This window comes from Puntigrus tetrazona, chromosome 22, assembly GCF_018831695.1.
Source record: "Puntigrus tetrazona isolate hp1 chromosome 22, ASM1883169v1, whole genome shotgun sequence".
Lineage (NCBI taxonomy): Eukaryota > Metazoa > Chordata > Actinopteri > Cypriniformes > Cyprinidae > Puntigrus > Puntigrus tetrazona.
In genome coordinates, this window is record NC_056720.1 from 14,804,555 (window position 1) to 14,817,979 (window position 13,425).

Here is a 13,425-nt window from a genome sequence, read left to right on the forward strand (position 1 = left end):
TCTAACATGCCTTAGCAGCAGCATCAGAAACACAGCACACTCCTTCAGGAAATGGTTAAAGGAAGACAGCTTGCTTCCAGGAAGTGTGTTTAGCAGGGATTTTCTGGCTTCCTGTTCTGTAAGTGTACACAAAAATCTTATGCTGTAGTGGTTTATAGGTAAACTAGCAAACTTTATGTCTAATAACAGATATTTCTGTTGTAAGCTACAGCTTTTATAAGAAATTTTGCCATTTTATTTAATTCAAATAAAATGAAAACTAAAAGAATTTTAAATCACATTTTTTATTCAAAATAAAACATAATGTAGCAGGAAATTTCACTACAGTGTAGGGGTACAAAGATGTTAACTGTATCTTGGACGACTAGAGCTTCAAGATCTAGGTCTTTAACTACTAGTACATTTAATTCCTGTACTTAAATTTATAAGTATGCTTTTACCTGCCTTGTTAGATGTCTTTTGTGACCAAGACTGATGAGGATTGAAGTTTAATGTACACGATGGCTCTCTAACTATAGAAATACTAACCTTTCTTTCCCTCTATCAGCCCACAAGACAGGAGGAATGCCCCTACTCCAAGATAACGAAAATGTTACATTTATTTTCAGTGTTTTGAAGATACCAAAAAACAATAAAGAATGCACAATGATAAACTTACTTGTGGTGACAATTAACAGCAGTACTTTCAGATTCAAATAGATATATATAAAAAAGGAAAAATATATATAAATCACAACTCAACGTCAACCTTTTACCTCACCACAGAACTGGGCTGGTACTGGAGTGTCCGGATATGGCAGGGTAATCTTTGCAATTACTGAGAACCTGTTTAAGTCTTTTTTCTCAAAAAAACAAGAAAGAACAGTTCAGCAAAAATGAGCAAAAACCACTGTCCATGTACGCTTCCAGTAAGCAGAAAAATCTTCTGTTGTGAAAGAACGAACGAATACAGTTCTGTTGACAAGTTCAAATGTCCGACAAAAACTTATTCCCAAAAGCACTGAAACAAACTGTAGAAAGTCCAAAAATAGTCAACTATAAATTACAAAAATCTACAATGCCATTCGCATCCACGCAGCGGCAGTAACGTGTCAAAAACGGCAAATGGAGAACTTTCCAGAAAAAAAAAGTTACTCGTTCAAAAACAGCTTCAATTCAAAACCACAAAAATACTGTCCGTTGTATACTTCCGGGAAGCAAACTGAAGATAAACGAAAATAAAGCTCTTTCCAGACGAAGTCAAAAACACTCACGTACACTTTCTCCGCAGTGTAATGGTCGACGCCCTATTGCATCACACTCACAGTTCAGCTTCAACAACGTCCACAGCAGCAGCACAAGCTCGGTCCAGCTCCTCGTCAGCTCACCTCGAAACTCGCGAACTGCTGTCCACTTATAAACGAAAACTGCGAGAGTTCGGCTTTATTACTTTTAGTTTCGGTTTCTTCTGTCTGTCGATCGCACTCGCGCACCTCTTGCTCCGGATTTCTTCTTCGCGCTTCCCCACGCCCTTCACTTCCGTCTCCGTTTCACAAAAATACATTTCAAAATAAAAGTATTTGAATACCTCCACATTCCCCCCTGCTAAACCCTGCCATATACAGGACTCTCCAAGCAGACCAGTTTCTAGAAGAAATAAAAACAGAACAGATAAGCATTAAAACATACACTTTGACAATTTCTCTTTTTCCCTTTAACCTCAAATTTACATAATATAGTCATCTCTATATCTTACAGGCAATTTACCCTGTGTTTCTCTTTTAGACCGTCTCAGATCAGGAACCTCACAAAAGTCATTTTCTGACATGTCAGGGTTTTCAGATTCGGCATCTTGTTCAGGTTCTACCCCCCCTTCCTGTCACTTACACTACCCTCCTCCTCACATAACACTTCAATGGCAACCTCAGGTAAATCTGTGCTCTGAATTTGTGTAGGATACAGAGTGTAAACAATGTCGTGTGGGTCAACCTCTGTTTCTGACAGCTCTTTTTCTCTTTCATTACGTGTAACCTGTCTTGTGGGAGAGGGAAAGGTACAGTGTCTCAACTGATCCCTATGAACTACTTTTGTGGGACCCCCCAGCTCAGGACGTATTGTAAACACAGGCAAATCTGGGTGGTTCTGTTGCACTACCAAATATGGTCTGGACTCCCACTTATCTTGAATTTTGTTCCGTCCCCTAAACTTGTGGTTACGCAACAATACTCTGTCACCAGGTCTAACGAGCGCTCCTGCCGTCTTGCGATCATAGACCCTCTTCCTTCTCCTAGAAGCTTCTTGGGCAGTTGACTTTGCAGTTTCAGCTGCAATCCTCAAGCGTTCATGATGATTCTTCACCCACTCATCCAAATCTTCAGCCTCATCATCAATTAAATCTTTTCCTCCTAGGACATCCATGGGCAGCCTTGCGTCTCGTCCAAACATTAGATAAAATGGCGAGTACCCTGTCGAAGAATGAACATGGCTATTGTAAGCCATCACCAGTTCAGGCAAGTAAGTCTTCCAGTCTTTCTTCTTTTCTACAGGTAATGTCCGTAGCATGTCATGCATTGTTCGATTGAATCTTTCACACTGTGCATTGCCTTGTGGGTGGTAAGGGCTGGTTCGACTCTTGCTGATTCCATATAACTTACAGAGCTCTTTAATTACACTTGCCTCGAAACACCTTCCCTGATCAGAGTGTAGTCGGGCGGGACACCCATAACAGACGAACCAGTGTCGTACAAGGGCTTTGGCAGTGGTGAGTGCAGTTTGATTTTTAGTGGGTACGGCCACAGTGAATCTTGTAAACATGTCTGTAAGTACTAGAACATTCTCGTAACCTCCTGCTGATCTCTCAAGCATGGTGTAATCCATGGCAAGAACTTCTAGAGGTGCAGTTACATTGGTGCAAGTCATAGGAGCACGAATTTTAGGAAACACGTCCTTAGCTAGAGTACATCTCCGGCACTGGGTTACCCATGTTTGCACATCATTGGTCATCGAGGGCCAATAATAGCTTACCGTATCTGCTCCAATGTACTCCTACTTCCAGAATGTCCTCCATGCTCATGCACTCCTTCGTACACTTTCAGTTGCAACGACTCTGGTACTACTAATTGCCAAATTTCTTCCCCATCTCTCGGATCGGTAATTACTCTGAACAGGACTTGATGTTTCAGTTTCAGACGCTCAAACTGTCTAGCCAACTTCTTTTGTTGGGCTCCCATACCTCGGAAACTGTTTGCCACTAACTTCTTGTTCCCAAGCACAGCAACATATACAGGTGCTATACAAGGATCCTTTTCTGTTGCTCACAAATAGATGACCAGCTGTAACCATCGACACCCTTCTTTATGATGGCTTGTTTGGCAACATGGGTTGGCATTTCTTCGCTCTCCTCTCCTTTACCTGGCCACAAGCATGCTCGTACCTCATCCGTGGTTAACAGAATGAAGTCTTTTCCTGTATCATCTTTCTCAGGTTCTACACTCCAGGGAATCCTAGAAAGAACGTCGGCATTGATGTTTTGTCTTCCAGGTTTGTAACAAACCTCAAAGTTGAATTCTGATAACTGAGCAACCCAGCGCTGCTCCACTGCTCCAAGATTGGCTGTTTCCAGGTATCGGAGGGGATTGTGGTCAGTGACTACTTGAAACTTTGCAAACATCAGGTACTCCTTAAATTTCTCTGTTACTGCCCACTTAAGAGCTAGCAACTCCAGCTTGAAGGCACTATAATATTTGTCATTTCTTTCAGAACCCTTCAGACCACGGCTCGCATAGGCGACGACACGCTCTATACCCCCCTGCTTTTGGCTGAGGATCGCTCCAAGTCCATTGCGACTCCCATCCGTCGTCAGTATGAACGGACACTGGAAATCAGGGTAAGCCAAAATCGGAGGGGACATGAGAAAACTCTTCAACTGACTGAATGAAGCTTGACATTCCTCACTCCAGCACAATGGTTCTGATGACTTCCCTTTGTTATCTTTTCCCACTAGAGCATGCAAGGGCTTTGCCAGCTGTGCAAACCTCGGGACAAAACGGCGGTAGTAACTCATAAATCCCAACAGCTGTCTGACTTCTCTAACATTTGTTGGCTTAGGCCATGCATCCAAGCACTGTACTTTGTCCATATCCACTTGAATTCCCTTCACTGAAATTATGTGTCCTAAGAACCTGACTTCTGGCTTAAAGAGGAAACATTTACTGGGCTTCAGTTTCAGGCCGTGTTGACGTAACCTTGAGAACACAAGCTCCAGTCTTTCACAATGAGACTTGAAATCTTCTGAGAACACAATGATATCATCAAGGTAGATCAAAAGAACATCGAAGGCCAGATCACCTAGTGCTGCACCCATCAAACGTTGAAAGGTGGCTGGAGCGTTACATAAACCAAACGGCATCCGTGTCCACTCAAACAATCCAAAAGGTGTCGTGACAGCAGTCTTCTCCCGGTCTGACTCACTTACTGCCACCTGGAAATAACCGGCCGTGAGATCTAATGTGGAAAACAACTTTGCATTGCCTAAAGCATCCAAAGATTCTTCTACACGAGGAAGGGGGTAAGCATCTTTGAATGTGACTTGATTAAGTCTCCTGTAGTCACAACAGAAACGAACACCTCCGTCCTTCTTTATCACAGTGATGGCGGAGAGGCCCATGGACTGCAACTTTCCTTCAGTATGCCTTGACTGACTAGATCTTGCACGTGTCTCTTAAACTCTTGAAAAATGTGAGGTGGGACTCGTCTGTGACGTTGCTTGATTGGTAGTACATCTCCTGTCGGTATACTATGCATAACTGTTGTGGTATAACCATAATCTGTGTCGTTCTTGGAGAAAACATCACTGTACCGGGTCAGCAGTGCATTTAACTCCTCACGTTGCATGTCTGTCAGTCCTTCTTGATTCACCTGGACCGGAATGGACAACTCTTTGGGTAAGCTCTCAACATTAATGTTGCATTGGACATGCTTTTTAACACGCAACTCATCAATATCCTCCTCAAATTCCACAACTTGTTTGGGTACTATTTTCTCTGGTTTGAACATGACTGCAATTCTGGATCTCGGCATCAACTTGACAGATTCTTGACACAGGTTTAACACTCGTACAGGAACCTTACCCTTTTCTGGGCTAGCAAGAACACTGGCTATTAACAGTCCTTTAGGAAGGGTAACAGAATCTGTGCACTCTACAAGTACTTGATGCTTTGTTTGGTGTGGAATGGTGCAGTGGCCTTCTACAATCTTCTCACTTAAAGGCGGGATTGTCACAACTTGCTTCCCTGACACCTTAACAAATCCTATCCTTCCTTCAGGTCCCAAGAGTCTCTCATCTTTATCCACTCTTGCTATCACTCTCCTCACGTTTGCATCCGCGAGTTGCCTGGTTTTACTTTCTTTGTCTAACTCCTTTCGTGACAGCACTAAGTTTTTCAATTCACTAAGCACGTTCATCCCTACAATTCCATCCAATCCCTTCATTTCCTTTGCATCAGGGTTTGCTTCGGTGAGCACAAAAACACACTTTCCTGGAAGCAGACTCCCCAGGCACTCCACATCTGCCTGCAAGCATCCGAGCACTGGAATGTCTAGTCCATTTGCAGCAGTTAGACGCACCCAGTTAGCTGATGTCAATGCTCTCCCCTGTTTGCCAAAATGTTGCTTGAAATGAGATTCTGAGATGGAGGTAACTTCAGAGCCTGTGTCCAATAAGCACCGTGTGGGTACTCCTGCTATCTTTACATCCACAGTCAAGCAGTCACCAAACGCACTGTCCTTTAGAGTTTGTGGAACTTCTTCTGCTCTCCAATCAGCCGTATGACTCCGAACTACAGATGGCCCATTGGAGTTCACAGTGTTACTCGATGAAGCCCCTCTTGACCCCTCAGTCGCTCCTTCTAATGGTGAAGATGCAGCACCATGGCCCTTCAACTGTCTATTCCGACCACAGTGTCTACTGGTGTGACCTGGTTCACCACATGTGTAACAGATATACTCTCCTTCACTATTCTTTAGTGGCTGCCGTCTCATAACACCTTGACGAGAATCGGTTCTCCCTTGACTATGTACCATTTTGTATAATTCTTCCTGACGTGCAGCTATCTTTTCTATTGCGTCGTGCAATTTCTCCAATGTCAGCGGAGATGAAGTGTCGCCAGTCGCCACAGTAGTGTGAACTGCAGCCTTTGCACGCACTGGGGGTTTTAAAATACTTTCTGGCTGTGCCTCCTCCTCCTCAGACCAGGTGATTGCGTCCTGCATCAACTGTGCAAAAGTCAGACTTTGCTCTTCCTTGATCCTTCGCTTCATTTCTCTCCTTAATAAATCATCCCTTAATCCCAGGACCAACTGCTCCTTCAGAACACCCTCTTCATCTGGAACGCGACCAGGCTCTCTGCGCTTCACCTTGTAAAGTCTTTCTCGTAAGTCATAAGCGTAAGCACGTATAGTTTCAGCAGGTGCTTGCTTCCGATCATAAAAGTCCTTTAATCTTGTGCCGATAGGAACCTTGTCTCCATAGGTTTCTTGTAACAGTTTGAAGATAGACTCCACACTGTTATCCCCCTCCGTCAGCATGAACCTCACACGGTATCTCTAGCTTCTCCTTTTAAATGCGGTTTAATCAGCTCCACCTGATCTTCCTCTGGTACTTTCATCACACGGAACGCTGATTTCATGGAAAGAATCCACTCCTCTACTCCTCCGTCTCCAGGCTTGGTGGAACCAGTGAAGTCAGCGAGTTTGTGCTCTCTTGGAACGTAAATTGTTGCTGGGGTAGCACGAGTGGAGGCTTGCTGCTCTATTACAGCTTTTGCCAATGACAAAGCTTCTCGCTGTTCCGATCTGGCATGATCCAAAGCTCCAGCTTGCTCCGCTAACCTCCTTTGCATCTCAGCAAACTCCTCTTCAACTCCTCCAGTTCTGCCATTTTCTTCTTGCTCACAGACCTGGGACAGAATACTAATAACACAATAATACAGAGATCAGGCTAAGAACGATCCTGTTCGTGACGCCAATTTTATGTAGCGGGAAATTTCACTACAGTGTAGGGGGTACAAAGATGTTAACTGTATCTTGGACGACTAGAGCTTCAAGATCTAGGTCTTTAACTACTAGTACATTTAATTCCTGTACTTAAATTTATAAGTATGCTTTTACCTGCCTTGTTAGATGTCTTTTGTGACCAAGACTGATGAGGATTGAAGTTTAATGTACACGATGGCTCTCTAACTATAGAAATACTAACCTTTCTTTCCCTCTATCAGCCCACAAGACAGGAGGAATGCCCCTACTCCAAGATAACGAAAATGTTACATTTATTTTCAGTGTTTTGAAGATACCAAAAAACAATAAAGAATGCACAATGATAAACTTACTTGTGGTGACAATTAACAGCAGTACTTTCAGATTCAAATAGATATATATAAAAAAGGAAAAATATATATAAATCACAACTCAACGTCAACCTTTTACCTCACCACAGAACTGGGCTGGTACTGGAGTGTCCGGATATGGCAGGGTAATCTTTGCAATTACTGAGAACCTGTTTAAGTCTTTTTTCTCAAAAAAACAAGAAAGAACAGTTCAGCAAAAATGAGCAAAAACCACTGTCCATGTACGCTTCCAGTAAGCAGAAAAATCTCCTGTTGACGAAAGAACGAACGAATACAGTTCTGTTGACAAGTTCAAATGTCCGACAAAAACTTATTCCAAAAGCACTGAAACAAACTGTAGAAAGTCCAAAAATAGTCAACTATAAATTACAAAAATCTACAATGCCATTCGCATCCACGCAGCGGCAGTAACGTGTCAAAAACGGCAAATGGAGAACTTTCCAGAAAAAAAAAGTTACTCGTTCAAAAAACAGCTTCGAATTCAAAACCACAAAAATACTGTCCGTTGTATACTTCCGGGAAGCAAACTGAAGATAAACGAAAATAAAGCTCTTTCCAGACGAAGTCAAAAACACTCACGTACACTTTCTCCGCAGTGTAATGGTCGACGCCCTATTGCATCACACTCACAGTTCAGCTTCAACAACGTCCACAGCAGCAGCACAAGCTCGGTCCAGCTCCTCGTCAGCTCACCTCGAATCTCGCGAACTGCTGTCCACTTATAAACGAAAACTGCGAGAGTTCGGCTTTATTACTTTTAGTTTCGGTTTCTTCTGTCTGTCGATCGCACTCGCGCACCTCTTGCTCCGGATTTCTTCTTCGCGCTTCCCCCACGCCCTTCACTTCCGTCTCCGTTTCACAAAAATACATTTCAAAATAAAAGTATTTGAATACCTCCACAATAACAAATATTTAAACATAACAGATGCCTGCTACAGGTCTCAACATAATTGGGACAGGGGCATGTTTACCATGGTGTAGCATGGTGTTCTTTTTAAAACAGTTTAAAGGCATCAAGGCATCATAACCTTGAAGTCATTGTATTCTTCTACCGTATACTGTACAGTGCTTTGATGCAACCTGTGTTGTTAAAAGCGCTATATAAATAAAAATGATTGATTGAACATGATTGAAGGCATCAAGGTTATGAGTTTCTGGAGTTTTGGTGTTGGTTTGGTCCCATTCTTGAATAAAATAAGTTTCCAACTCTGGAACAGTTCATAGTCATCTTTGACGTATTCATCATCATCGTTTTATGATCCGCCATATGTTCTCTATTGGTTAAAAGTTGATTATAAGTTCCAGACTGCAGGCAAGTTCAAAGCAATGCAGTTGTAATAGCTGTAGGATGTGATCTGAAAAAAGAATCTGTAATAAGAATCAACAATTAGGATTAACATTGCTACCAAACTTTATTATTCAGACAATAATGGTTTTAAAGAGAAGAATGAACGCAAAAGTCTAGTTTGTGCTCTTCAAGAGAATAACTATGAAAAAATAACATGAATTCTCCTTTAATGATGAGATCTTCATGACAATCTTTTATAGGGGTTTGAATAGCTCTGGATGAAGTGGATGAGGAGGGTGAAAGAGCGATTGTGTGCTATTCTTCCTTGTAACAGGATGCTGTTCCTCTCACTGAAGGGGCTTTTGACGCCACCGGCCTCAGACAAACACCAGCAGAGAGTGTGGTCTGAGAACAAGCGCCCTGCTTGGGCCCGATATAGCGCCGACACACTTCCCCCTGAGCATCCTGTTTGCTGCTCTTCTGTATACACACACACACACAGAAACACACATGGCCAAGGATTAGGCAGGTGACAGCGGTCCACGGCTGAAAACTATAGAAGTGATCTTGGGGTGTTTGGGTCTGAGGAATACTGCTGTGAAGCCCAATGATGGGGTGCTGCCTTTTTGTCTATCAGAAGGTGAGCGAGCATGTAATTACTCCGCTGCTCTTTCAGAAGTCAGAAGTAATAGCATACTGTCGGTCATTTGTTTTTGGGAGATTTTGAATTTCATATTGACATCTGGGATATCGTCCACTTGTTAAACTATAAAAAAGACTGGGGTTGTTTAAATAATGAGGTTGTTTTTATACTAGAAATAAATGTAAAAAAAATTACTGAAACTAAAATGAAAATGAAAGAAAGAATTTGCTCCCCATTACATCTTATTGCAGTCTAGGAGAAATATCTGTGACATTAAAGAGATTTCATTTGTGATTTTTAGCTCCCGCAGAGCAGATGAAAGGTCTTCTAGAGTTACATAAGCCTATGTTTACGTCTTTGTTTTTATCTTAAAATATTTTTTAAATTATTATTGATTGTTTTAAATGAGGGATAAAGGTGGTTTTGTTTGGTTGGTTTAAAGTTGGTCTACATGTGGAAGTTGTGATTGTAGTTACGATTGCAGCTCTTACTATACATTCGATTTGCCTAAATGTTACATTTCTAAATGCGTTGTATCTTATTCTTTGTATTTACTATGACCAGTCCAGAATGTGATGGACATGTTTGTGATGCGTTAGGTAATGGGTTTGGATTGTTTATCAGGTCAATAATGTTTTCCCTAGTTCCATGATGTCTTTGTCATATTTAATGGATGAAAGCAACAAAACTCATTTTGTTTTTAAAGCAGGGTTTGGTGAATCACCCAGATGTGCTGCAATCTTTATGACTTGATGTGTCTTAGAGGGATGTTGATTTATGTAGTTAATCAAAGTGTCAATGATGCAAAGTTCAATGATGCAAAGAATTTTGCATCATTGATACATAGTTTAACTGCACTGAATCAACAATGAACTATATTGAGCTGAAAATACCACTATTGTCTTTTTAGTGCTGCTTTACAACAGAAATGGAATTTGCCTCATAATTGAAGATTTTTCTAATGTTTACTCACCCACATATTGTTCTAAACCTGTCTTCTTTCTTCTGTTGAAAACAAAAGAAGATCTTTGCAAGAACGTTAGTAACCAAACAGTTGATGGTAGCTATTGATTTACATATTATATTTCATTCCTTATTGCTTTTTATTTTTATCCTGTTTTGTGTCAGCATTTGTTCATTTTGATGCTATCAATGGGGCGGTACCTTTTCAAAAGGTACATGTTTGTACCTAAAGGCTACATTTAGGTACTTTAAAGGTATTATTACTTTAAGTGTACATATTTGAACCTAATAGGTACATAAGTGTACTGCCACAGTCACAGCCACAGCTTTTTTGCCTTAATTTCTGAGAGTGTTTTCAGCAGTATGTTATGATCTTAAACAGTGCAGCGGGTGTTCATGGATCAGGAGCAGTAGTAGAGGTTCCAGCCCTTTATCTGCTCTATTGTTCACAAACCTGCATCAGGATGTACATATTCACATGCTGCTGGTTGTCATGGAGAATAAACAGTTGAGGAGAAACAATAACACAGCTGGCCATGCGGTTGACTATTCAAAGATCTAATTATCCATTAACAACAACAACTATACATATGTGTGTGTGTGAAATATATTTCACACACACACAGACATATATGTATAGTTGTTGTATATATATATGTATATGCATATATGTATATAAGTATACATCACACACACAGGGTTTAGGGTTTGTTTGCATTTTTATTATGATTTGATCATGTTTTTATTGTATTAGTTAGCTGTTGTGCTGATTTTTTTGTGATGAGGTTTTTCAAATGAACACTACTCACTACTCACTTTTTTTTATTTCCATTTATTATTTTTTCATTCTGTCAATTCTGACATTTCAATATGGTGAACCTATTTTGGGTTGTTGTGTGACATTCATCTATATGTAACAGTTCATTAGGATAACTTCCGTCTGGATAATGTAGCACTCAACTGATCTGTGTCTTTATAGAAGAAGAGGAAGCAGAGGAAGAGAGATGTGGATTCGCTCAGTCTGTGCAGCTTGGACATCAATGTAAGTTACATAAATCTGTTTTTAGACCTACAGTACCCATAATGCACTGCATTGTGGTGAAAAAAATATAAATTACTCTGCATTATCCATGCAATGCTGATTATGATTATTATGTACAGTTTTTGTGCAGTATTTTGGATCTATATGTTTTATCATCTTGAAGTAAATGTAATTTTTTTGTTTTGGCTAAATACCTGAAAGAAGGTCTGTGGTTAACACAAGCTGAAGATATAATTTTTTTTGTCTATGATACTCTAAGACATCGGTCATATGATTGTCAATATGAAAAGGTTTTTAAAGAAAGACTGTATGATGGTGATGGTGATGTTGAGGTCATTTAACCATGGTGTAATTTGTTTATTTAGTCCTATGTTTTGCTTTTTACTTTCTGCTGACTATATTTAGGCTCAGAAAATACGTCACTGCAGCTCTCTTGCCTCTTGATACCTGGAATTACTGATAATAATAAAATTAATGCATGAATAGGGGATCAAAATACCTCTTCTGTTACTTTAATATTAAATTAAAATGTTGCAGCTTCCACAGAAGTATTATCTAAGCATTGAGATTTCTTTTCAGTATATTTCTGGCATTGTCTGTTTTGAACTGTTAGAGATAATGACCCAAATGTAGCCTGTGCAACTGAAATGAAAATCATGGATTATGAAAGATCTTTATGTCGCTGAATGGGTGTGTGAATGTGTGAAGAGGAAAATTACTTACATTTTCTTAAAGGTCATCCTTCTGTAGGTCGCAGTCTAGCTTGCTAATGCACAGGAATAAATGATGTAATTGAAAGGTATTAATAGATCTTTATGATTGCATAATTTGCATGTTTTGTGGTCACAGCAAGATGTGACTGCAGAGCTCTGAGAGGCTCAAAATGACAGAGCACATCTCTCTGAAAACTGCTATTTGAGTAGTGTGTTGTGATGTGTTTGAACACACAAGAGCTTTACTTCAGTGAGAACAGTTCAGTGTGAAGAGCATGTCAATAGTCTAAACAATAAAGAGACTTTTGTTAAATGGAAAGGTTCCATGTTCCAGGTTCCATGTTCTTCATAAAACCGATGAAGCCAATAAAGAACCTTCAAGTTAAGAGATGACACTGAAAAAGGTTTAGTTCTCTAATGCATGGAACAGTTATATAGAGAGATAGGTAACATTTTCCACATTTTTGCTTAACCTAACTCCCAGATTCTCCAGGCACATTTATCTTTAAATGCCGACATCTATTTTTCAGCAAATATACAGTAGGCCAGTACTTTTTGACATGTCTTGCAGCAATTTTTTTTATTTACCTATGAGATAATCATTTAATATAGAAATTAGAAAGCTGAAATGTCAATATAACAGCATAGGCTCAGAGGAAAAGCATGCCTCTATCTCTAACATTTTTTTGCAAAATTCCAAATATATACCTATCCATACAATTCACTGCAGTTTCCATGAAACTTTCCATGGTGTAGTCCGATAGGTCTAACTCAGTCTTACATAATGACTCACTCAAATCTGCTCAGCATTCAAATATTTGTCTAGTGCTTGCTGTTGCAGTAGCAGCACACTTCAGAAACCCTCCATCTACCCCAACTCTTCTGTACAGATCTGCTATATAAAGGGGTTATCTATAAGTGTTGTCATCTGATCATCTGGTACAGCTATGCACTTGAGGAGAACTCAGGTACAATGCCCATATGAAATAAGAGTCAGAATTAAGGAGCTCAAAGATAGATAGATATAAGCAAGCTAAAATTACATGGTTGCTTCAGCAAATGCATTTTGATAACAACACTATCAGTTAGCATAATGCAGGATCAAGGTGGTATGTCATTTTTAAACATGCTAAAGCATTAAACATTTATTGCCAGCAACTTGACATTTAATTTCTGAGCTGGAGTGATACAGGCAACAAAAGATGTAATGCAACTATGCCAGAATCATCTTCATCCTGTTCTTTTCAAATAAATGTAAAATGCACCACTAACAGAATTCTAATAATTCTAATATAAGGTGTTGCAAGAATAAATGTAACATAATTTACATTATGCTCATGAAGAGTACGTCTTAACTTTTTAAAGATTATGTTTCCATCTGAGCTCCATCTGCC

General features: G+C 40.1%; 1 protein-coding gene and 1 long non-coding RNA gene across 5 annotated transcripts in view; both read left to right on the forward strand.

The window, feature by feature from the left end:
• Positions 1–13,425, forward strand: part of arhgef3 (Rho guanine nucleotide exchange factor (GEF) 3) — a 55,392-nt gene that overhangs the window by 11,759 nt on the left and 30,208 nt on the right. Inside the window, exons 1-2 of one of the 4 annotated variants that reach the window (XM_043223447.1) lie at positions 9,160–9,310; positions 11,256–11,318. In XM_043223447.1, coding sequence (XP_043079382.1) covers positions 9,278–9,310; positions 11,256–11,318 — 96 coding nt within the window. In that variant the 5' untranslated portion in view covers positions 9,160–9,277. Of the gene's footprint in view, positions 1–9,159; positions 9,311–11,255; positions 11,319–13,425 lie in introns of those variants that run through there. The other 3 variants (XM_043223448.1, XM_043223445.1, XM_043223446.1) reach the window with 3 other exon arrangements.
• LOC122327819 lies at positions 3,289–4,597 on the forward strand. Its single transcript, XR_006247723.1, has 3 exons — positions 3,289–3,652; positions 3,739–3,865; positions 3,983–4,597. It is a non-coding gene; the product is annotated as an uncharacterized LOC122327819 (long non-coding RNA).